A 24,999-nucleotide genomic window follows, 5' to 3' on the forward strand; every position below is an offset into this window, starting at 1 on the left:
TTCTGCACCCCATGTCCTGCGGTGACCTCCACCCTGCACCCCATGTCCTGTGTTCTGCACCATGCAACACATGTCCTGCTTTCTGTACTCCATGTTTTGCACCCAAAATCCCATGTCCTGCACCCCATGTCCAGCACCCTTCTCCTATACCCTGTACCCCATGTCCTACATTCTGCACCCTTCACCCTTTGTCCTGCATTCTGCACACTGTACCCTTGTGGTGACCTACATCCCTCTCCATTACCCTGCACCCCATGTCCTTTGTTCTGCACCCCATGTCCTGCATTCTGTACACTGCGCGCCTGCAGTGACCCACACCCTTCTCCAGTACCCTGCACCACATGTCCTGTCTTCTGCACCCTATTACATGCATCAATCTCCTGCACCCCATATCTTACATTCTGCAACTCACAGATTCCTCACAAATTACTTACCCAGCCCCGGCACACACAACCCACACTGCCCTAAAAAAACTGTCTCCTTTTTTAGCTGGCTCCAAGATTCAAAGCAGATTTATCAAGCCCTACCTTAAGTGACTTCCTCCCCTCCCCCTCATTATGTAAGTCATTCTGAGATCATCTCCCATTGGCTGAGCAATATTCTCATTTGTCTCTGAGCTCCTTCTTGCTATTCCTCATCCCGCTTGTTGTTTTCTTTGGATTGATTTTCTGTGTAGTGACCCCGGCTCTCATCTCTTGGATGCACTCGTCTGTTGCTTGTCCTGGCCTTTATCCTGATTCCTGGATCTCCTCCTCATCTCTCCTCCATATCCTCTTACACAGCTTTTCTCCACATCTGCAGTGATCCTGGGGGTGGAAACTTGGCACCAGCATTCAGCAAAATCCATCCGCACCATTAGGAGCTCTGGAGAAAATTGTCTGCTACTTACACTTCATTCCTCTGCACATCACCTGATCACATGAGAGCTTACTTTCACAGATTCCTGACGGATTTCTGTATAGTAAAGGTCAAAGTTTACTCTTCAGTTTAGGAGAGGAAGGACGCACCCAGGAACAATGATTTGCTTTGCAACGGAGCCTCATATAGAGGACCCCTCATATATCCCCATCCAAATGTCCCTCCATCCAGAATCTATATATCCTATGACATCACACTGACCTCACAGCTCCTCCTCCTAATGTCCCTCCATCCAGAGTCTATATGTCCTATGACATCACACTGACCTCACAGCTCCTCCTCCCAATGTCCCTCCATCCAGAGTCTATATATCCTATGACATCACACTGACCTCACAGCTCCTCCTTCCAATGTCCCTCCATCTGACTTTTTCTTCTGATGCTCTTAGGATGTGGGTGGACCCTTGGCATTCTCACTAGCAAAGTGGGACTGTTGGTCCTGCATTGTATGTATTGATGTCAAAATACCTGCAACAAGCTTTTAACCTACGGAGTGTGGGGGTCCTTTGTGGGTAAATTATACATCAGCCTTAGGTGGGGTTTTAATAAATTGGAGACCTGAATGGTGAGGAGGATTCTCGGACTATCAATTGATTTTACTTTTTGTTTTTAGAACTAGATTTTTCCTCCTGTGAAGTATGGAGATCATATGACCATCACATTGCCTCCACCTCCCTCCCTGATAGAATAGAGAAATAAAAAGAAGATTCTAGAAGTCACCAGAGAGATGATGGAGGAGAGGTGAGGAGGATTCTGGGAATTCTGGGACATTATCCAGTAACAGACAAGGGATGTGTCTGGATGGTGACTGTATCATTGTGTGTGTCAGGTTCCTATAAGGTGTCAGGATGTCACTGTCTGTTTCTCCATGGAGGAGTGGGAGTATTTAGAAGGACACAAGGATCTCTACAAGGACGTCATGATGGACAATCAGCCACCCCTCACATCACAGGGTAAGAGGAGACTTTATTGTAAAGGAGAGAGCAGTACGGAGGCTCCATCTAGATCCCCCATCATCTGATAAACACATAGAAACAATGTATTCAGTCAGTGTGTGTGTTTCCTACAGATGGATCCAGTAATGGGAACCCACCAGAGAGATGTCCCCGTCCTCTGCATTCCCAGGATTCCTCAGAGGAAGATCACACCATCCCTCACCATCATCAGGTAGATGAGGAACAATAACTTGTGATTATTTTTTTTTTTTATTCTTTATTTATGGATTGCAGGTAATACAGAAACATACTGAGCAAAACATGTTACTCCTCTTTCCTTGGTACCGATTAATACACATATTACAGTAAACAGATCAATTAGTAAAATATTATGTAATAGCATTATCCACCGTGAGTACCCTACATCTACGACTCTGGCTCTCCCCCCCCCAGCTGGCTGCCCAGCGGTATATAGACGCCTGGGCCTCTCCCTGAGACAGGTCCCTTTCAGGCCGTCCTGGAGAGATCCCCTGCGGTGCTGCACCTTGCCGCCAATGGGGAGAACCCTGGGCCGTACCATCTTAAGAGTTGCCATTCCTTGGTAAGGAAGATGAGGAAATATTGTGACAAAACCCTGACAATCACTAGATTTTTGCTAAGTTGAGGGGAAGGGGAAGAGTGGGGGGAGTAGAAGGGGAAAATGGGGAGGGGAGGGGTAGGAGCAGGGAAGAGCAGAGCAAGAGAAGAAAAAACAATGGGGGAGGGGAGGGGGGGGGGGGGGCGGGTAAAGTGGACCAGCGCCGTCTAAGTGAGGCGTGATTTGTGATTATTTTTAAACAATTATGTTTGTTACAATGATTTTTTTACTATATATTCAGAGTGGAAACCTCAGGGATGATAATATTGAGGTTAAAGAAGAATATAAAGAGGAGGATGAGGAGTATGGAGTGATAGAGGAGTTTTCAGAAGGACAAAAGGATATGATGGAGCCACCTAATACCAGGGACCCACCAGAGAGATGTCCCCGTCATCTGTATTCCCAGGATTCAACACAGGAAGATCACACCATCCCCCACCATCATCAGGTAGACGATTGACAATTATAGGTAGTTCCGATTTATACACAACACAGTTTGTTACAATGAATGTTGTATTATATCTTTCAGAGTGGAAACCTCTGGAATTATAATATTGTTGTTAAAGAAGAGTATAAAGAGGAGGATGAGGAGTATGGAGTGATAGAAGAGTTTTCAGAAGGACACAAGGATATGATGGAGCCCCCTAATACCAGGAACCCACCAGAGAGATGTCCTTGTCCTCTGTATTCCCAGGATTCCACACAGGAAGATCACACCATCCCTCACCATCATCAGGTAGATGAGGAACAATCACTGATAGTATCATTAGGATCTGTACATTATCTGCATTGTTACCATTGATGTCATGTTTATTATATATTCAGAGTGGAAACCTGACAGATTCTAAAGTTGAGGTGAAAGAAGAGGAGACTTATGTGAGTGATGATCAGCAGTCTATGGAGGAGGATGGAATAATGAGGCTAATTCTAGAGGACGGCACTCTTACAGATATCAGCACAGGTGGGTCACTAACATTAAATACGTTCCTCCACCCATACTGCTCACTGATTGGTCCAGAGTAGGGCAAGGACTGGGTGATATCAGCCTGTAATCCCCTGGTCACTTTCCTGACCTGTGTTCCCCGTCCTGTATACCTAAATTTCTCTTAGATAATCTTCCTTCTCTGTGCTGCAGACACAATTTATGTATCTAGACTGGATTTGTGGAGATTCTGGGGTTCAGCTGGCAGCAAAATGTTAATTTTCACCATAGACGTTACTAGACCTAGACAACTGGGGTATGTGTTTTGGGTCTTCTGCCCCATACCCGGGTATGGAAAGATCTCTGACAGAGCAATTCTCCAAGGGTTACTTGCTCTGTTGTCTGCTGGCTGTGCCGGGTGGAGGGATATGTCTGTATAATCTGAGACACAAGTCACTAAGTGCGGTCTCAGGAAATGGGAGGCAGCTGTGTGGGATGTCTCCAGTTAACACTTAATCTTCCACTGATCCTGACCTCTGAACTATATACTCTGTGGTGTACATTGCATACTCCTGAACCCTGCACTATATACTCTGTTGTATATGACATCATTCTGATGCTATAAAATCCTAACTGTTGTATCCTACATAATAGGTTGTACATTACAGAGGCCTTATTTGGTTTGCGCCCATTTCCTACCAGCTGGACATTTTATATCTGATGATCTGATTGGAGCACAGACTTTAACATGTTGCTGGTAATGAGATAACATCCTCAAACTTTTGAACATTTAACAGAAATTGATAATGAGGGAGGAGTCAATAACCCAATGATGGTGGTCTTCAGGATCAGTCCAGTCTTCATCTTGGTTGTTCTCCCCCATCCTCACTCTCTGACCTCTGGTTGACCCCTTGTCAACAATTTTCATAATCGATTCGTTTGTCAGTCGATTAATTGGCCTGCATACAGAATGTATTGTTTCTTTACATATCAGAAAATACTGCTCAGTACACCATCCATACATGTCAGTAAATGCTTGAGAACTTGAATGCGTGAGGAGCAATGTCTCATGGGACATGTAGTCCTGAAGAAGAGAAGGAAGCAAGTGATGTTAAAGGCAGACCTTTACCTTCCTATAGGGGAACTCTATTCTATACTTTGTGGCTTTCTATAGGGGATCTCTATACCATACTTTGTGGCTTCCTATAGGGGAACTCTATACTATACTTTGTGGCTTCCTATAGGGGAATTCTATACTATACTTTGTACCTTCTTATAGGAGAACTATACTATACTTTGTGGCTTCCTATAGGGGAACTTTATCCAGAAAAGGAGAATTAGGGCTGCTCTGTGCAAAACCATTACACAGAGCAGGTAAGTATGACAAGTTTGTTTAAAAAAGAAATCCAACATTTACAATGACTTCAAGGGCTCTGTGCAGGGAAGATCAGCATCTGACCCCAGGGAAGGTGGAGGCTGATAGACTGGAGGTGATAGAAGGCATTACTATTATATGAAGTAAAAGTTTACTAGTATTGTGCATTATATATAAAATGATTATATCCATGAAAAAAGTCTCAGCTTTCACTATTACTTTAATATAAAAGCCCCCCTCCTCCCCTCTAACCTCCTATATATCTTTATGTGTGACTCCCAGGTAAAATCCCCATATATCCTACTTCGGGTATATTTAATATTATATATATGATATAAGATTTATTACTTTCACTATTTCATAGTATAAATGAATCCCTTATAGTAGTGATTATCTGCTGTTTTTATACTATAAAGGACTATTTTCTCAGTCATCTTCCAGCTTACAGAGAGATAGGCTCCTCCCACCTAGTACAGGACACACATAGTTTCATAGTTAGTTAGGTTGAATAAAGACACCAGTCCATCCAGTTCAACCTGAGTGAGTGTCTACAATTGTCCCCATCCCTGTACATTGCACACTCATGTTGGTCCCTACCCTCAAGGAGCCCACAATTCAAGGTCCCCATTCATATCCTAGGGCCAATTTTGAACAGAAGCCAATTTACCTACCTGCATGTCTTTGGATTGTGGGAGGAAACCGGAGTACCCGGAGGAAACCCACGCAGGCACAGGGAGAACATGCAAACTCCAGGCAGGTAGTGCCGTGGTTGGGATTTGAACCAGTGACCCTTCTTACTGCTAGGTGAGAGTGCTATCCACTACACCACTGTGCCGCCCCACATGATCCACATTATAAAAGATCACCCATAGGCCATGGCCCCTCAGTGTTATGTGTTTCCTCAGACCAGACAGGAACTTCAAGCAAGTTGTTTTTTATTTTGTCTGGCCTATATTCTAGGTAGCAGGGGCCTCCCAGCAGACAGGTACTTCTAACAGGAGCAGTGCTTCTGAGGATCTGGTTGGCTTGAGTTATCCTGGGCCCCTCCGCTAGGGACTCATAGATGTGTAAGAAGGGACCCCCTCTCATCTCCCTGTCGGTTGTACCTTCAGTGTAAGGTGACTTCTTGGTGCCGGAGGATGTGTGCTCAGATGAGTCCATCCCTGGTGGTAGCATGCCTACAGCAGGCTCGTCTCTCATAGCAGAGGGTAGCCTGCTTCTCCTCCCCGCCAATGTTGGAGCAAGGGGAGCAAGGTAAACCTGTCTCCATGCTGGCATCCTCGTGTGGCCGAATCCGTCTCGCTGGCACATGCGGATGCTCCGGCAGGAAGTGATGCGGTCACTGGAAGTCATGGGGTGGCCATCTTGGTACACCCACAGGGGAAAATCCAACCTGTGCCAAGGAGAGGAAGGCAGGCACACTATCCACAGGGACAGAGCCAGATCCACAGCACCATCCCGGGTCCTCCATGCCAGTATAAATAAAGGGCACTGGCAGAAGATGGCACTGGGTTGCTTCCTGGATGGTGGATATGGAAGAGCATGTCCCCCAGCCCTAAGGTAAGAAAAGGGGGGGCTAGGGCGCTCCTATCTTCTTTTCTTACCCTCCTGTGGTGGGGGCACAGGGGGATTGTTTGGGAATTTTTGTAGGTGCATTGGTGTAACCTCCCTCTAGTTGAGGGTTGAGTTACATATAGCATCACAGGTCCTGGTGGTGGGTGTTTGGGTTAAAAATTCTAAGGCAGGAATTTTTTGCTATCCACCTGGGTGTTTTCTTTCCATTCAGTTTGTACTTCAGTTGAAGTTACACTGGTTTGGTTTTGTCCTTTGGTTATTTCCAGGACAAAAAAGAAAGCAAGAGAGATGCTTCTAGGAAGAGATGCCCAGTCTGTACTACAAAAATGCCCTCTGGTTGGAAAAAGGACATATGTCAAGATTGCATTGAAAACCTGGTCAAGAACGAAACAACCCCGCTATTCAAACATTTCATGGATTCAATGAACAAGGATATGTAGCAGACTCAAATATCATTCAAACCCCATGCACAGTAATCCAGGGCAGATCCCATCCCCAGAACATCCGGTACCAGCAATAGGGCAATGCCGATAACCCCTTCTATCAGGCAGGTGGAGGAGCTGGGGTAAAGTTTGGAGTTGGCTTCGGACGCCGATGAAGGGGAGTTTAAGGAGGACAAGCCAAATAAACCCCAACGATTCCTGTTTCCCTCAGAGGAGACAGATGACTTATTAAAGGCCATATTAGATACCCTGGAGTCAGAAGATAAAGAACTGTCTGTGCATGACCTGTTATATGCAGGCCAGAACATTTTTGGTTAATGCTTCACTAAAAGAAACAGTGTTGCAGGAGTGGACAGTACCAGAAAAATTATCTTTCTCCCCAAAAACCTCAAAAGGAGGTTTTCTTTCAAAGAAAAGGATATGAATCTATGGGAGAAGTGTCCCAAGTTAGACGCCTCCCTATTGAAGGTCTCAAAGGGAGTGGAACTCTCTTTTGAGGATACAGACTCATTAAAACAGCCCATGGACAGGAAGGCTGAAGGTTACTTGAACAAAGAAATGGAAGGCCTGTTCAGCTAACTTTAAACCTGCCCTTGTCACTACCTGTGTAGCCCGTATTGTCGTTAAAAAAGCTCTGCTCACTTCTAGAGTCAGATACTCCAAAAGAAGAGATCTTAGAGGCTCCACCAACATTAAACAAGGTGGTAGCTTATATAGTGGACACTTCCACGTAATTTGTGAGATTTATGGCCAGGGCTACAGCCTTAGATAACGTGGCCAGGAGAGTGGGAAGGGGATACAGTCTCAAAAATGAAGCTCTGTTCTCTTTCTTTTTCAGGCGAATTGTTGTTTGGGAAAGAATTGGAGTCAATACTTGAAAGGTCAGCCAACAGGATAATGGTGTTTCCTATGCCCAAAAAGCAGCAACAAAAAAGGAATTTTCCTCCCTTTCAAGGAACAAGTGGCAGCAGAGGTGACAGATGTCAGTAGAACAAAGATTATGCAAACAGACAGGTTCAGAGAAAAGAATGGAAGTATAGGAGGGGGAAAGGAAAAGGTGGCTTCCTTTTTAAACCCCCCCCCCCAGCCTAAGGACCCCTCTCAGTTACTTAGCTGTCCAGGAGGGGGGAAGATTGGGGGCCTTCTTCCCACAATAACAGGCCATTTCCAGCAACAATTTTATTCTGGATCTTATCAATCATGGATACAGAATATAATTAGTGGGCAGTCCTCCTCAAAAATGTCTTCCTACAATTTTACCAAGAGAGCAAGATAAAGCAGTGGCCATGTCTTCTCACCTTCAAAATATGCTCAAGGAGGACGTGATAAGTTACTTCCCTCCAAATCAAAGGAAGGGTAGAAGATAACATTTCTGGGGTACACAATACATTTGACATTATCCAAAATCTCTCTGATGGAAGAAAAAATCATGAAGATAATTACAGAGACGAGCGACCTCTGTGGAAGCCCGGAGATCTCAATACAAAACATGGTGAGGATTCTCGGATTGATGATGGCGGCCATCCCAGGGGTTCAATGGGCCCAAATTAAAATAAATAAATAGATGCAGCGCTACCTAAAAATGCATAAAAATTGAAATAAAAATGTAATGTCAAAAATAAGACTAAAGTGCAAATAAGATGCTAACCCACTAAAATATGAATGGTGAAATTACGAATACACAATAAATATATGAATCTGCATAGATAATCCAAATGAATGAAAATACAAAAATAAAATGTGAAAAATAAGTGAAAAAAATTGTAAATATCAGTCCAGTGGTTATGTGCAAAGGAATTCAATACTAACAGGTGATTATCCACAAAAATGTGCACAAATAGCTTTAAACTTGCAAAAACAAAGTCCATGCAAAAAATGTAGAAGTGATTTCCAAAGGTGACAATCCACTGCAAACTTCAGTGCCTATTATGTGCACCACCTATTTCCCCCAGCCTCTCACCTCCAATAAATGGCAAATAGGCGCTGTATGTCATCAGAAATGCTGCTGGCTCCTTATCCATCCAGCCTCAGTGTTCTACCGCTGTTAGTGCATCACTGTATATCACTGTGTATAAGCAGTTAATATTCTCCCAATTGCTCCAAGGTATCCAGTAGGTATGGAATGGAAGAAGACAAAGGGGGCTTTCATGTGTAGTAACTAGTAACAATTTTATTATATAGAAAAAATCCGCACTTACATGAAAGATCACAGCAAAACATACAGCAGACGCGAACTTCCGGTTTCGTAACCGGAAGTAATATGTCCGACACCAAACTCCTTCCCTGACGCGTTGCTGGGGGAAGAGGCTGGGGGAAATAGGTGGTGCACATAATAGGCACTGAAGTTTGCAGTGGATTGTCACCTTTGGAAATCACTTCTACATTTTTTGCATGGACTTTGTTTTTGCAAGTTTAAAGCTATTTGTGCACATTTTTGTGGATAATCACCTGTTAGTATTGAATTCCTTTGCACATAACCACTGGACTGATATTTACAATTTTTTTCACTTATTTTTCACATTTTATTTTTGTATTTTCATTCATTTGGATTATCTATGCAGATTCATATATTTATTGTGTATTCGTAATTTCACCATTCATATTTTAGTGGGTTAGCATCTTATTTGCACTTTAGTCTTATTTTTGACATTACATTTTTATTTCAATTTTTATGCATTTTTAGGTAGCGCTGCATCTATTTATTTATTTTATTCACATACTTTTGGTGCTGAGATCACCGTTTTGTGCTGGCTGCTTCCTGTATATGTATATTTATTCATTTAGTCCTCTAGTTAACCACTAGGTGGAGCGCATTAGTATTTCTTTATACAAATGGGCCCAAATTCACATGAGAGCTCTGCAGTCCTTTATGCTCTCAATCTGAGATGGGAAGAAGAAGTTGCTCTCAAGCTGGGTAAAGATCCCTCAGGAAATACAACTGAGGTGGTGGCTAAATGCAGAAAATATCTCAGCTGATGGTCTTTGGTCACAACGCCTTCCAGTGACAGTCACCGCGGGCACGGGTGGCCAAGAAAGGGGGGACCACACGGGCAACCAGATGGTACAAGGGGTCTGGAGCAATCAATTAGCCTGCCTCTCTTCCAATGCGAAAGAGCTAAATGCCGTACAGAGGGCCTTTCCTGATAATAAAACATGTGCACGTCTTTTCGGACAATATAACTACAGTTATATCAACTAACTGGGGTACGAGACCAGCCTGCCTAAAGAGTATAGCAGAAAAGATTCTGGGATGGATGGAAGTAAATCTTCTATCTCTATCTTCTGTGGAGTTGAAAGGGGAACTAATCTCTCTGACAGACACATTAAGCAGGGAATCTCTGTCGCAGATGGAATAGTGTTTAAATCAAACCATGTTTGAAATGGGGAATGCCTCAGATAGACCTGTTAGCGACAAGAGTAAACAGGAAAGTGTGCCGGTTCTTATCCCTTCAAAGGGATCAGCTTAGTATGTGCCTAGATGTCCTATCACAACCTTAGGGACACAGACCTAATGTATGCGTTTCCTTTGTTTGCGCTCATACAAAAAATACTATGGAAGATAAGAGCCTCGAGGGGTGAAAGTAATTCTAATTGCCCTGTTTTGGCCTCGGAGGGCTTGGTTCCCAGGACTGTTAAAACATCACGGATCCTTGCAGACTCTCTTCCATGCCAGACCTCATTCATCAGGGAACAGTGAATCATCTGCAGGTGGACCATCTCTCTCTGATGGCCTAGCTACTGAAAGTAAGCTTTTAGGGCAGAAGGGGCTGTCAGGAAGAGTGATAGATACTGTCCTTAGCAGCAGGAAAGCCAATACTATATACAATCAAGATCTGGAAAAAGTTTGGTGTTTGGCATACAATCAACAACTGGCAGTGTCAGGATCAGTGTTATTGCTTGGGTCATCTGCTGGTTGCACTATTTCTTTCAGCACCAAAGGGTGCTGTTCTGGTGGCTGCCAGCGGGTGTCCCCCAGCAGATTGACGTTTCATTGATCAAGCTGCACCTGATGTGAGCTGCTGGGAGTATATAAGCCCGCTCTTCACTGAGACTCAGGGCTTCAGTATTCCCTCTGCAAGCCTTGTCCCTGCCTGATCTGATCCATTGCCTGAACCCTGTAATATCGAGTTATTACTGTATTAATAACTATATTTCAATAATTCATATTGATGAGGAAAGTTCCAAGAAAATCCGTTCAGTTTTCGTAAAAAAAATCAAAAATTGATTTAATGATAAAATAACAAAATGTTACAAAAACAATGTCAAAATATAGAATATAAAAATAGCATCAATATGTTTCTTATTCTGGAAATGAAGATTGTATAAATGTATCTTTGTGTGTGTGTGTGTATGAGAAGGTTTGTCAGCCTCCTTCAATGTCTCCTCGTGTCTGTTGGAGTGAAAGTCTGCCCCCCAGCAACTGCCTGTCTGTACTTTTTACTAACTTCTTACTCCTCAAATAACCAGCCCCTACCTTTTTCCTATTAAGGCTGACTTAAAAATTCCACTGAGTCTTCTTGTTCCACAGAAAAACCGGGAACTTTGAATGAGCAATTTCCCTCCCACCTTTCTAAAAAGGTGAGAGTCACTTATCCAACAGGATGTTGAAATAAAAAACTGTCTCTAATCAAAACATTTCATTGGGATGGCAAAACTGCCATGTATAAAACATTTTAACTTATACAATACAAGTTTCCTATCTTCTAAACCAAATACTACATATATCAGTAGATAGATTATATACATTTAAAATTGAATGTACTTAATAATCCTAAATCAAGAAATATTGTAATATAAAGACATAACTTATATTTTTAGATAACATACTGAAGCTCTGTGTCTTTGGACAAGGATGTAACCTAATCTCTTACAATGGGGGGAGGTGAATGGTCAACTCACTCTAAATTACTGCCATATGCGAGCTCTGCATAGAACTGCTTACAAAACATCAGACAAATCTTTACATAAATATATGTAAAAGTCTATATATATATATTTCAATTTATCCATATCTAGAATATATAATGATATACATAAGCAAGTCAATTATTCTCAAAAGACCCAAACCATTTATAAATATGAATATTATAACAAAACCCATTCCTGACCTGCTTCCTGTCCTGTCCTGGACTCTGTTTCCTGTACCCCGTTCCTGAGACTTGTCCCCTGTCTCCCCCTTGCTTACTGCTTCCTCTATCTGACCTCCTGTTCCCCTTTTCTCTCGTCCCTGCCTTGTTGTTGTATATGTGTTTCCTTCCCCTCTATACATATTAGTTAGATTAGGTGTTTTGGAGTTGCTGTGTACTCTTTGGATTTCTTTGCTTGTTTATGGTTTGCTGTTGATTGGTTTTGAACGTGTGTCTTTATCTTAAAAAAGTATATATATTTTTCACTTACTTTTGTTCCTGATTCCTTTAGTGCAGTCACTGATCTGTTTACCTGTGCTGGATGCCTGTGTTAGACACCTCCATGACAGAATACTGAAACCATACAAGCAGATCGGCTGCACTTGGGAATTGGGTCTGGGCACTTGCTATTGCTAAAAAAAGCAGAAGATATTCTGTATCTTTTATTACTGGAAACAGATGACAGATGTCATCAGACATTAAGTGAATGCACTAGAGAGCAGCTGCTGGAATGCATCTGTATAGCCCATGTTGTTGTTGATCAGGGCAGTTTTCTGTTTGAGGATGTGCAGCCATTGTTTTGGATCTGTATAGAGTTGGCCCTGTCTGATGCCTCTAGTGGAGGTGATGACTATACACCCCCTTTTAGTGCAGCTCAGGTAGAGTCTTTGGTGTGGCTGTTGGAGGATGACTCTGCCTTTTTCTTTGACAGGACTCAGCTTGTCCTAAACAGGTTCTTGCAGCGTGTATTGGTTCAGTGCAGTCTCTGGTCAGACAAACAGTGTGCAAACATGATTTTGTGCAACCATTATTACAGGCCTGGTCAAGTTTGTTGTATTCATCCTCTGTCAGCTCCCAACCACCCATTTCTGTGTCTAGATACCAGCCTGTCGTACCTACCCTGTCTTCAATTCCACTGCTTCTTCTCGGCTGCCTCCACCAGTTCCACAAAATCTCCCTTCAAAATCTGCTCCCTCTGTTTTACCATCCTTCCACTCTTCGCTTCTATCAGCTGCTTCCACTACCTACAGCCCTGTACTTACATACAATCATTCAGTGGCTAAAACCAAAAAGAAGTGGAAGTTTTTCCCAACCCATACCATCCTGCCATCACCCAATCCTGCCCCCAGACCAGTTAATCCACTCCAGCCTGATGTTCCAGTGCCCGCTTTCCAGTCTGATGTCTCGTGCCTGCTTTCCAGTCTGATGTCTCAGTGCCCGCTTTCCAGTCTGATGTCCTGGTGCCGGCTTCCAGTTTGATGTCCCAGTGCCTGCCATCCAGTCTGATGTCCCGGTGCCTTCCTTCCAGTCTGATGTCTTTGTGCCTGCCTTCCAGTCTGATGTCTTGGTGCCTGCCTTCCAGTTTGAAGTTCTGATGCCTGTGTCCCCTCTTGAAGTTCCGGTGTCCCAGCCTGAAGATCCGTGTCCCAGCCTGAAGTGCCTGATGACCAACCTGATGAGCCTCTGCTGCCTAGCCTGATGAGCCTCTGTTTTCTGCCCAGTCTGATGAGCCTCTGTCTGCTGCCCAGTCTGATGTGCCTCTGTCTGCTGCTCAGCCTGATGTGCCTCTGTCTGCTGCTCAGCCTGATGTGCCTCTGTCTGTTGCCCAGCCTGATGTGCCTCTGTCTGTTGCCCAGCCTGATGTGCCTCTGTCTGCTGCTCAGCCTGATGTGCCTCTGTCTGCTGCTCAGCCTGATGTGCCTCTGTCTGCTGCTCAGCCTGATGTGCCTCTGTCTGCTGCTCAGCCTGATGTGCCTCTGTCTGTTGCCCAGCCTGATGTGCCTCTGTCTGCTGCCCAGCCTGATGAGCCTCTGTCTGCTGCCCAGCCTGATGTGTTCCTGTCTTCTGCCCAGCCTGATGTGTTCCTGTCTGCTGCCCAGCTCGATGACCTGGAGCCTGCTGGCTAGCTCGATCACCTGGAGCCTGCTGCCCAGCTCGATGACCCGGAGCCACTGATCTGTTTACCCTTGTTTGTAAAGCACTATAGGCTGGATCTGCTTGCAAATCAAGACCAGTCCTTCGGCAGGAAAGTGCTGCAGGCTGTGATCCCATCCTGATCAGGTACTTCTATTTGGTCCTCTCTGTAAGCCATCCTGGAAGATGCCTGGGGAAAAAAGGGGTTATTACCGTTAACGTTCTTTTCCAGGAGTCTTCCAGGACGAAGTCTCCCAGTACAGCGTCCATTCCCATCCCCCCTTGTTTCATAGGAATATTTTTTTTTTTTACTTTATTTCTTTATTAAGATATTTATTTTGTTTACAAAATACATCAAAGTTGAACATCCCCTCAGTCCCCCCCCATCACCTTTCAGATAAAAAATATAAAAAAGGATGATTCATATCTTGGGTGACCTAAGAGGGGATTGGTATCATGAGGGCCATCCTGGCTGATGTTCCATATAATCTAGATTCCCACTCTATCAATCTTCCCTCCCATCCCCATTCTCGCACACTTCCACCCTCTTCATTTGCCCTCTTACTTTAATTCTTATTGGGTCACTTTTCATCGTTAAAATATTTATTTTTCACACTATTATTAATCACATATCAATCCCTCTGGCATCCCACCAAGGTTTCCACATCTTGTCATATTTCTTTAAATTCCCTTGTTTTATATATAACACTTGCTCTTTAAGAATTACCACATTCATGCTATTTATCCATTCTCTACCGGACAGAGGCGACACCGACAACCATCTTAGGGCAATCAATTTCCTTGCCTGAAATAGGCATCTCAGGACCGCCGTCTGGCTGCTTCCCGGGTTTCCAACTCCCTCAACTAATCCCAGGAGACAATACTTCGCCTCCATCCTGGTGGAGGTTCCAAAAACCCGATCAATGGTTCCTGTCACCTCCGTCCAGTAGCGGATCAACTTCGGGCATGTCCAAAACATATGAATCATGTCTCCCTCCATGTCCCCGCACTGGGGGCAGCTTGCATCCGGCCGTCGGCCAGATTGAAAAAGTTTATGAGGAGTATAATAGGTTCTATATAATAAGAACAGATGTGACATCCTCTGAGAGGGAGAGAGTGATACCAACGGAGCCAGTTCAAGAATTTGATTCCATTGTATTTCGGAGATATCTCCCATGTCTTTTTCCCACTTCCTCTTGTACATAGGGGGCTCTATCCCTCCCATTCTCCCCTTGTTTATATGTTTGTATATTTTCTAAATTAAACCTTTTCCTGTTTCTGCATTAATTATTTTTTGAAGAACTGGGATTGCGCTCCATTCTAAGGTCCTCCCTCTAAACTGCTCCTCCAGTGCGTGCCTGACCTGCAAATACTTATAGAAGGATTTATTTGGTAGAACAAAATAATCTCTCAGTTCCTGAAAGGTTTTCAGGGCACCATCTTGATATAGCTGAGCGATAAATTTTATTCCACATCTCTTGCATTCTCTTACTGTCCCCATCTTCTGCAGTTCTCCCAATTTACTATTCTTCCATAAGGGGGTATACTCATTAAATCCTCTGTATTTTAATATGGCCTTCGCTGTGTCCTACACTCTCGTCATTAAACTCAAAGTAGGGAGTCCTAATAGGAAGGATCCTGCCTCCAGAGCTTCCACTATTGAGTCATGTGGTGTATTTTGTAGGAGCATTTTTCTCCCTGCCTCTCCCCCTTCTAAATTACACCCCCCATATAATTACACCCCCCATATAATGACGCGAGGAAGTAGCTAAAGGGGTGTGGGAGTGCTACTCCTCCTTCCTGTTTTTGTAACTGCAGAGTACTCAATTGGATTCTTGCCGACCCACCCTTCCAAATCAGTTCCCTGAACACCATATCTATCTTTTGAAACCACATTTTATATAACCAAATTGGGGAGTTATGCAGTGCATAGAGAAGCTGCGGCATCCATATCATTTTCATTAAATTACAGCGACCTGCCACAGATAATGGCAGGCGTTTCCACACTTGTCTTCCTCCTAAATTTATTCAGTAACGGAATTATATTATCTGCAGTGTACTGTTGAGGGTCTCTGGATACGTTTATCCCTAGGTATTTAAATTTACTTACTACTTGGATCTGGGTCACCTCCTCAGGCAAGGGGCTTCCCAGAGTATCTACTGTCAGAAGGCTAGATTTTTCCCAATTTATCTTAAGTCCGGAAATTTGGCCAAATTTGTTAATCATGTCCATAGCTTTCTGAAGGGAATCCTGTGTATCGCCAAGGAATAACAGTAGGTCATCTGCATATAATGCCACTTTTTCTTCCAAGTCTCCCCTTCTAAGACCCTTCACCTGAGCAGAAGACCGCAGGGCAATGGTCAGAGGTTCAATTGCAATGGCAAAGAGGAGGGGTGACAAGGGACACCCTTGTCTTGTCCCCCTCCCCAGTCTAAATTTATCGGACTTTTCATTATTCACCTTTACTCTGGCTTCTGGTGCCCTATAAAGCATTTTTACCCATTTCATGAAACCCGGTCCAAATTGGGCCGTCTCCATAACTCTCCAGAGATACTGCCACTCAAGACTTTCAAAGGCCTTGGCGGCATCTAAAGACAAAATAGCCCTCTCTCCACTCTCATCCGTAGGGACCTGAAGATTTAAGTATACCCTCCTTTGTGTGAGGCCGCGTACACACGTGGTGGATTGTCTGGCCAACTAAGTCCGTCAGACAATCCGACAGACAGTCCGTCATACTTTGGAATGAACAGACTTGCCCACACACGGCACTTTTTGAGCGGACTAATACGGCGGACTAAGTCCGCCATACAATCCGCCCTACTTTTGAAATGAACGGACTCGCCCACACACGCGGAGGAAAGTCCGCTCATTTCGAGCGCGTCTCCAGGTAGGCGGGGCCCGCGAAGGAGATGTTGCTGGCCCCGCCGCCTGGAATGGACTTAAAGGGGAACCCCAACGCCGAAAAAAATCGGCGTGGGGGTCCCCCCCAAGTCCACAACAGACCCTTGTCCGAGCACGCTACCCGGCCGGCCAGGAAAGGGGGGGCGAGCGAGCGCCCCCCCTCCTGAGCCGTACCAGGCCGCGTGCCCTCAACATGGGGGGTGCCTTGGGGAAGGGGGGACCGCGCGGCCCCCCCACCCCAAAGCACCTTGTCCCCATGTTGATGAGGACAAGGGGCTCTTCCCGACAACCCTGGCCGTTGGTTGTCGGGGTCTGCGGGCGGGGGGCTTATCGGAATCCGGGAGCCCCCTTTAATAAGGGGGCCCCCGGATACCGGCCCCCCACCCTATGTGAATGAGTATGGGGTACAATGTACCCCTACCCATTCACCTGTGAAAAAAAGTACAAAAAAAACAACACAGGGTTAAAATATTTTATTGCACAGCTCCGGGGGTCTTCCATCTTCGGGGGTCTTCTCGCCGGACTCCTCCGCTATCTTCTTGTAGCTCTTTTTCTAGCGGAGGAGTCCGGCTTTCTTCCTCGCCGCTGGCCTCTTCTTCCGACTTCGGGGGTCTTGTCCCCCTCTTCGGTTCTTCTGCTGGGCCACCGCGCCTTCTTATAGCTCTTTTACAGGCGGTGGCCCGGTCTTCTGTCGCCGCCGTCGCCTTCCGTTCTTCTTCTTCTTCTTCTTCTTCTTCTTCTCCAGGAGATGTTGCCTCGACGATCTCTCCGGCCGGAATGCCAGGGACGCACTGCGCGGCCACTTATATAGTGACAATGGGGCGGTGTCACATGGTATATGTCACATGGGCTGGTCACATGGGTTGATGGCACATGGGGACTATGACATCGTAAGGGGGCGGGGTCACCATGTGACACCAACCCATGTGACATAAAGCCATGTGACACTGCCCCATTGTCCCTATATAAGTGGCCACGCAGCGCGGCTCTGGCATTCCGGCCGGAGAGATCGTCGAGGCAACATCTCCTGGAGAAGAAGAAGAAGAAGAACGGAAGGCGGCGGCGACAGAAGAAAAAAGAGCTATAAGAAGGCGCGGTGGCCCGGCAGAAGAACCGAAGAGGGGGACAAGACCCCCGAAGTCGGGAGAAGAGGCCGGCGGGGAGGAAGAAAGCCGGACTCCTCCGCTAGTAAAAGAGCTACAAGAAGATAGCGGAGGAGTCCGGCGAGAAGACCCCCGAAGACGGAAGACCCCCGGAGCTGTGCAATAAAATATTTTAACCCTGTGTTGTTTTTTTTTGTACATTTTTTCACAGGTGAATGGGTAGGGGTACATTGTACCCCATACTCATTCACATAGGGTGGGGGGCCGGTATCCGGGGGCCCCCTTATTAAAGGGGGCTCCCGGATTCCGATAAGCCCCCCGCCCGCAGACCCCGACAACCAAGGGCCAGGGTTGTCGGGAAGAGGCCCTTGTCCTCATCAACATGGGGACAAGGTGCTTTGGCATGGGGGGGCCGCGCGGCCCCTTCCCCAATGCACCCCCCATGTTGAGGGCATGCGGCCTGGTACGGCTCAGGAGGGGGGGGGGGCGCTCGCTCGCCCCCCTTTCCTGGCCGGCCGGGTAGCGTACTTGGACAAGGGTCTGTTGTGGACTTTGGGGGGACCCCCACGCCGATTTTTTTCCGGCGTTGGGGTTCCCCTTTAAGTCCATACCAGGCGGCGGAGACAGCGACGTCTCCGTCGCGGGCCCCGCCTACCTGGATACCCGCTCGAAATGAGCGGACTTTTCTCCGGGCGGGAAAAGTCCGCTCATTTCAAAAGTACGGCGGACTGGCACACACACGGGCGGACTGTCCGCTGAAATGCGAGTCCGACGGACAGTCTTTCCAACATTCCGAAAGACTTAGTCCGCCAGACTGTCCGCTGAAAAAGTCCGCTGAAGCCCACACACCAGCGGACTGTCGGGGACTAAGTTGGGCAGACAATCCGCCCGTGTGTACGCGGCCTCAGTAGTTCTTCCGGATATAAAACCTGATTGATCTGGTAGATGAGTTTCAGTATAACCTTGTTCATCCTAGCCGCCAAGACCTTTGCCAGTATTTTTATGTCAGTTTTTAATAAACCGATAGGCCTATATGAGGCAGGATCAAGTGGGTCTTTACCTTCCTTGTGTATGTTGATTATGGTGGATTCCATCATCGATGAGGGGAGCTCTCCCCTCATTAATGACCAATTAAATACCCTCAAAAGCTCGGGAAGCAAAACCTTCTCATACTGCCGATATATCTCGGTCGGGAGTCTGTCTGGGCCCAGGGATTTCTGTTGCGCCATCTCAATAGTGACCCTTTGTATTTCCTCTATCGTTATAGGTCTATCTAACTCAGTTCTATCTGTTTCATCAAGACAGGGGAAATTCAGATCCCTGAAAAAGCTGTCCATTTCATCCCCCATTTCCTCCTGTTGTGATCTATACAAGTCCTCATAATATTCTTTAAACTTGCCCACTATTTCTGGAGTATATGAGGATACCCTTCCATCTCCTATAGTTATCGTGGTTATAAGGGATGGGGGGGAGTTCACCCTAACTAATTGTGCCAGCATACGTCCTGCACTTTCCCCCTCTCCAAAGGCAAATTGTTTCTGGAAGAGATGTTTATTCTCTATTTTTCTAAGAGTCATTAATCGATAATTTTGTTGTTCCTCTATCCATTTCCTAAGTTTATCCGGTGTTGGGTCATTGATATACTGTTCCTCTGCTGTAGTTACCCTCTCCCCTATTAGTCTCTCCCAGTCCTTAGTCTGTTTTTTTTTTGAGATCTGTTGGATCATTATGCCTGTTAGGAAAGCCTTCAGAGTGTCCCACACTATTCCTTCTGAGGCGGTACCTCTATTCAAATCGAGAAACTCCCCCATTAATGCCAATATCTCGTTCGGATCCTCCATCAGTTTGATCCAAAATGGGTTTATCCTCCACTCCCCAGGATGGTTACACTCGCCCAGCTCTAGTGATATGGTCACTGGGGAATGGTCCGACAGACCCCTTGGTCTGTAGTTCACATTCCTTATGATAGACATCATTTCCCAGCACTAGGTCGAACCTGGAGAGTGTCGAATGTGTCCTGGAGAAGCACGAGTATTGTCGGGCCTCCGGGTTCCGTATTCTCCAGATATCCCACAATCCTGTCTCCCCTAAAAAATCGGGGAGCCGGCAATCGTGACACCACCCGTTAGTGTCCCTGTCTAGTCTCCGGTCCATTACCATATTGAAGTCCCCCGTTACTATCACCGGCACTCTCGGCTTATCCACAACAAACTCTGCAAGCTCACAAAGGATTGAAACGTTAAAGGGTGGAGGGAGGTACACATTTGCCAATACACAGACTCTGTTCTCAATCTTACAAAATAAAAAAATGAATCTCCCATATTCATCCACCTTAGCCTGCATACAAGAGAAAGTCACCCCTGATCTAACAAATATACTCACTCCCCTAGAATAGGAGGTGTGTACTGAATGGAACTGTGTGCTGTAGTTCCTCCATCTCAATTGGGGAATAGAGATTTTAGTAAGATATATCTCCTGCAAACAGAGGATAGCCACCTCGTATGTCTTTGCAATCAGGAGGACTGCTGTTTTTTTCTCTGTATCTCCCATTCTCCGGACATTCCATGAGCACAAAATAAATTTTTTAACCTGGGTGCGCATAACTATCATAGTTTAATTTTTTAGTGAATCTAACCAGTGCCTTTTCAAATGTATATGGTTTTCTCGTATCATTTTTTGTGACTCCATAGTGTCTCTTCTCATACCTGTAATTTAAATCGAACAAACTTTCGTGCCAGACCCACCACTCATTCCATCCCATACATCTGTACCTCCTCTCATGCCTATAATTGTGTTCACACAGTCTTTTGTACCAAGCAACCCACTTGTTCCATCTCATACACCCGTGCACACCATTCACCTGCCCACTGGGCCTATTTTGGGGCTTCCTAATGTGACCTTTACATTCATCTATCAATTTAAGTTTTATCAACTTTAAACTTGTGTTCTCACACTCTTCCCTTCCTATCCCACCCCCCCTCAGAAAACCATACAACTCACATTTAATAAAATAAACAAACAAGACAAGACAAACGTAACAAAACAGACAACACAAATAGAGAGAACTCTTTGCTCCACCCCTTAGAAACATGGGGTGGTATGCTCGTTATTCCCTCCCCCTTTCCACCACCAACACCCTCCTCATTATTCAACAGTGTAGTGGTTTGTGTCTTAAACAAAATCATATTGCTAATAAAAGTCCAGGGCAATATAGTCAGATTGGTCTACAGTCTCCCACTATAGGTTACTATCCAGTTCTCCACTCCCTCCGGGGTATCGAAAAACACAGTCCCCCCGGGGGGGTTTATACGAAGTCTTGCCGGGTATAGCAGTGCATAGTTCAATTTTAATCGTTGCAATTTGCGTTTGACTTCTCCAAACTTAGCCCTTCTTTTTTGCAGATCAGGTGGGAAATCTGGGTACATCAATGAGATGCTATTGCCATTGTGAAGAATATTACCCATTTCTCTGGCTTTATTTAATATAGTTACTTTATCTTAAAGCAGTTTTACCAATAAGGGTCTAGGAGGGACTCCTGATTGGGGAGGTCTAGAGGGGGTCCTATGAGCTCTTTCCAGCGTGAAAAGGGGTGAGAAGGACTGTTCTCCAAATAAGTCTTTAAACCATTTTTCCAAAAATGTGGTGGGATCTGTACCCTCACTATGTTCTGGGAGTCCCACTATCCTCAAGTTCTTCCTTCGCATCCTGTTCTCCATTTCATTGATCTTTATCTGGTAGTTAGCCATTTGTTCCCTTATAGTCCTCATCTCCCGTTTAAGAGGGTGCATGTTGTCCTCTAATAGGCTGACCCTCCCCTCGAGGGCGGTAGTCCTTTCGCATACTTTTTGCATGTCGTGCCTAACGAGGGACATGTCTTCCTGAATAGTTTGAAGCTGGGTAAACATTTAATTTATGGAAGTTTTACAAGAGTTAATTGGGTTCAGTACTTCCCTCAATGATGGTTCTGCTTCCCCCAAAGCTACCATTTTAGTTGGTGATAATGACCGATTTTGAGCATCCTCCATCCTCTCCCACCAAAGGGTTTCCCACAGGGGGATGCACTACCTTTACAGGAGTTACCTGTCCATGTCCCTGACTCTTTCTTGTGATGGGAGCAGGGGCCCCGGTCTGTGGTTTGGACAACATGCTAAATTCTGTTATTTTTAGGGGAGCTCTGCTCAGAAAGTTGACCTTGCGCGTGCGCAAATTTCCCAGTTTAGCTGCTGCTGCCTGGCTTACTTTTGTGGTGCGCTGCAATGGCATAATAACATATAGTCGGGTGGTTTAATTCCCGAAAAATATTTATCTCAATCCCCCTTTTTCCCCTCCTCCGCTGTCCCCTAAAGCCTGCCACCTAAATAACGTAATACGCTGGACCAGTAGACAAGAAAAATAAATAAATATATTAAAATAAATAAATTTCCAAGGTGGAGAGGGGAGAAAAGTGATCCACCACAGTTCAAGAGGATTACTCTTCACAGTCCAGTTTCCAAAATCTATGCCGGGAGATAGTGGGGAGAGGAGGAGTTTTGTTAGATCTACTGAGAATAGGATGGAAATGATATCCAATAAATCTGCTAAGTCCAGGGTAATAGAGGGAGATAATGCTCATGTTGGATTTACTAGGTTTGGTATATTTAACCTGTGGCGTATATATGGCAAGATTAGCAATAGGAAATACAGCTGAGGGGTTTCCTCAAAAAGTCTCTCAAGCTATGAAACACCAGTAATGCAATGTTCTACCTGTACACTAAAAGAACAGACTGGATCAGGTTTTGGTGCTATATATTGTTAGCTTATCATCCTTAAAGCTACCAACTGCATCCGCTTGTCTTCCACTTTGGCTCAGATCCAATTTGCATGGCTGATAAGCAGGAGATAGTGGTAATGAAAAAAAAAACAGGCTTTTGCCTCTCATCCAGTGCTGCAGGGGTTAATCCTCCAAGCCTCTGCTCTCTGCATACATTTAAACTGCAGTTAGATCTGTCCCATCATCCAGCTCCTTATCACACACTTTTTCTTGGGGATATCACACTCAAACCACACACACGATGTGAAAAATTTGTTCGATTGAGAAAAGTTTTCTGTTCTGCTCCTTTGTATTTTCCCGTCACTGTGGTGGAAAATGAACGCCGATTTGACCCACTAATGGTTAGAAAATTGGATGAATGTTTTTTTGAAAGAATAATGTGTTTGTGTTCGGCCAGCATAAGTGACATCAGGTGCAGGGAGCTTGTACCCACCTACCTGTCTATGACAAGGGAGTCTGTCATCCATCATATTATATCACACTCCTGTCTGATCATCTGCAAAACAGCGCTTTACCTCTTTTTTACATTTTAATAATGTTGATCTCTGATTCTGATATGTAGCAGATTCTCCCTCTAATAATACATCTATCTGTCTGTTATTCTCAGAGTGGATTAAATATCCAACTATATATCTGGATATTTATATTTACTGCTGTATATAGATATTCAGGAATATTAACTCAATTATACACCAACCTGTTTTCTGAGGTTTTAATCCAATTAGACGATTAAAACAATAATCGGGCAACTAATCAATTATGAAAATAATCATTAGTTCCCATCCTACAGAGGACCCATTTACTAGTTACCTTGAGGGGGGAATTGTAAGATCCTCAGAGACAAAGCTGCCTGATGTGGGCGGAGTCCTGGTTTAGGGGAACCAATCAGCTCATGTCTAGTAATAATCTTTGTATTTCTATTTTAGTAGATGGACGGGAGATGAGGAAAACCTCAGAGGATTGTCTCACTTTGTCTCCAGACTGTAAAGTAGAAGATGAGGACATCACACAGTATAGTCCAGGAGAAAACCCGACTACCTCAAATGTCCATCTGGCACCACACAGTGTAGATGGACCATCGTATTCCTCTTATCCTGAGGAACCTCAGACTGTGAGGGACGGGGCCATCCTTCCAACAGAGAAGAGCTTTTCCTGTACTGAGTGCGGGAAGTGTTTCCCTTCTAAATCCAAACTTGACGTGCATCTAAGATCTCACACAGGAGAGAAGCCGTATTCCTGTCCTGAGTGTGGGAAATGTTTTTCAGTGAAGTTCCATCTTTACACACATCAGAGATCTCACACGGGGGAGAAGCCGTATTCCTGTCCTGAGTGTGAGAAATGTTTTTCACAGAAGTCCCATCTTTACACCCATAAGAGATCTCACACAGGGGAGAAGCCCTATTCCTGTCCTCAGTGTGGGAAATGTTTTTCACAGACGTCCAGTCTTTACATACATAAGAGATCTCACACAGGGGAGAAGCCCTATTCCTGTCCTCAGTGTGGGAAATGTTTTTCGGAGAAGTCCAGTCTTTACACACATCAGAGATCTCACACAGGGGAGAAGCCGTATTCCTGTCCTGAGTGTGGGAAATGTTTTTCACAGAAGTCCAGTCTTTACACACATAAGAGATCTCATACAGGGGAGAAGCCGTATTCCTGTCCTGAGTGCAGGAAATGTTTTTCGCAGAAGTCCAGTCTTTCCATACATAAGAGATCTCACACAGGGGAGAAACCGTATTCCTGTCCCGAGTGCAGGAAATGTTTTTCAGAGAAGTCCCGTCTTTACAGACATCAGAGATCTCACACGGGGGAGAAGCCATATTCCTGTCCTGAGTGCAGGAAATGTTTTTCAATGAAGTGCCATCTTATCACACATCAGAGATCTCACACAGGGGAGAAGCCGTATTCCTGTCCTGAGTGTGGGAAATGTTTTTCAGTGAAGTCCCATCTTTTCACACATCAGAGATCACACACGGGGGAGAAGCCGTATCCCTGTCCTGAGTGCGGGAAATGTTTTTCACAGAAGTCCAATCTTTACAGACATCAGAGATCTCATATGGGAGAGAAGACACTTTCCTGTCTTGAGTGAGGGAATTGTTCCTCACTGAAGTCCTGTCTTCCTGTACATCAGGGTTTCTACACAACCCTCGAGGTGTATTAGTGCCTTGAGTGTGGCAAATGTCTTCTATATGAATGTTGCTGGACATCACAGCTCTCATGTGGAGAAGAAGCACACCGTGATATACACCTCAGATCTACTCCATGACTGATCGTCATCATGTAAGAAAAAGTTCCAGGGGTGTGGACATTTAAAAAGAAATACTTGCCCAAGGGACTAAA

The 24,999-nt window shown here is 45.0% G+C and overlaps 1 protein-coding gene across 1 annotated transcript in view; it reads left to right on the top strand.

Moving 5' to 3' along the window:
* The window catches only part of LOC143986904 (uncharacterized), a 143,697-nt gene that overhangs the window by 35,367 nt on the left and 83,331 nt on the right, over positions 1–24,999 (top strand). The window contains exons 9-14 of the mRNA XM_077485312.1: positions 1,753–1,870; positions 1,987–2,084; positions 2,731–2,937; positions 3,019–3,225; positions 3,315–3,450; positions 23,586–24,715. Coding sequence (XP_077341438.1) covers positions 1,753–1,870; positions 1,987–2,084; positions 2,731–2,937; positions 3,019–3,225; positions 3,315–3,450; positions 23,586–24,715 — 1,896 coding nt within the window. The remainder of the gene's footprint in view (positions 1–1,752; positions 1,871–1,986; positions 2,085–2,730; positions 2,938–3,018; positions 3,226–3,314; positions 3,451–23,585; positions 24,716–24,999) is intronic.

The sequence above is a fragment of the Lithobates pipiens genome, unplaced genomic scaffold (assembly GCF_037356315.1).
Source record: "Lithobates pipiens isolate NorthernLeopardFrog02 unplaced genomic scaffold, aLitPip1_a1.2 Scaffold_18, whole genome shotgun sequence".
Taxonomy (NCBI): Eukaryota; Metazoa; Chordata; class Amphibia; order Anura; family Ranidae; genus Lithobates; species Lithobates pipiens.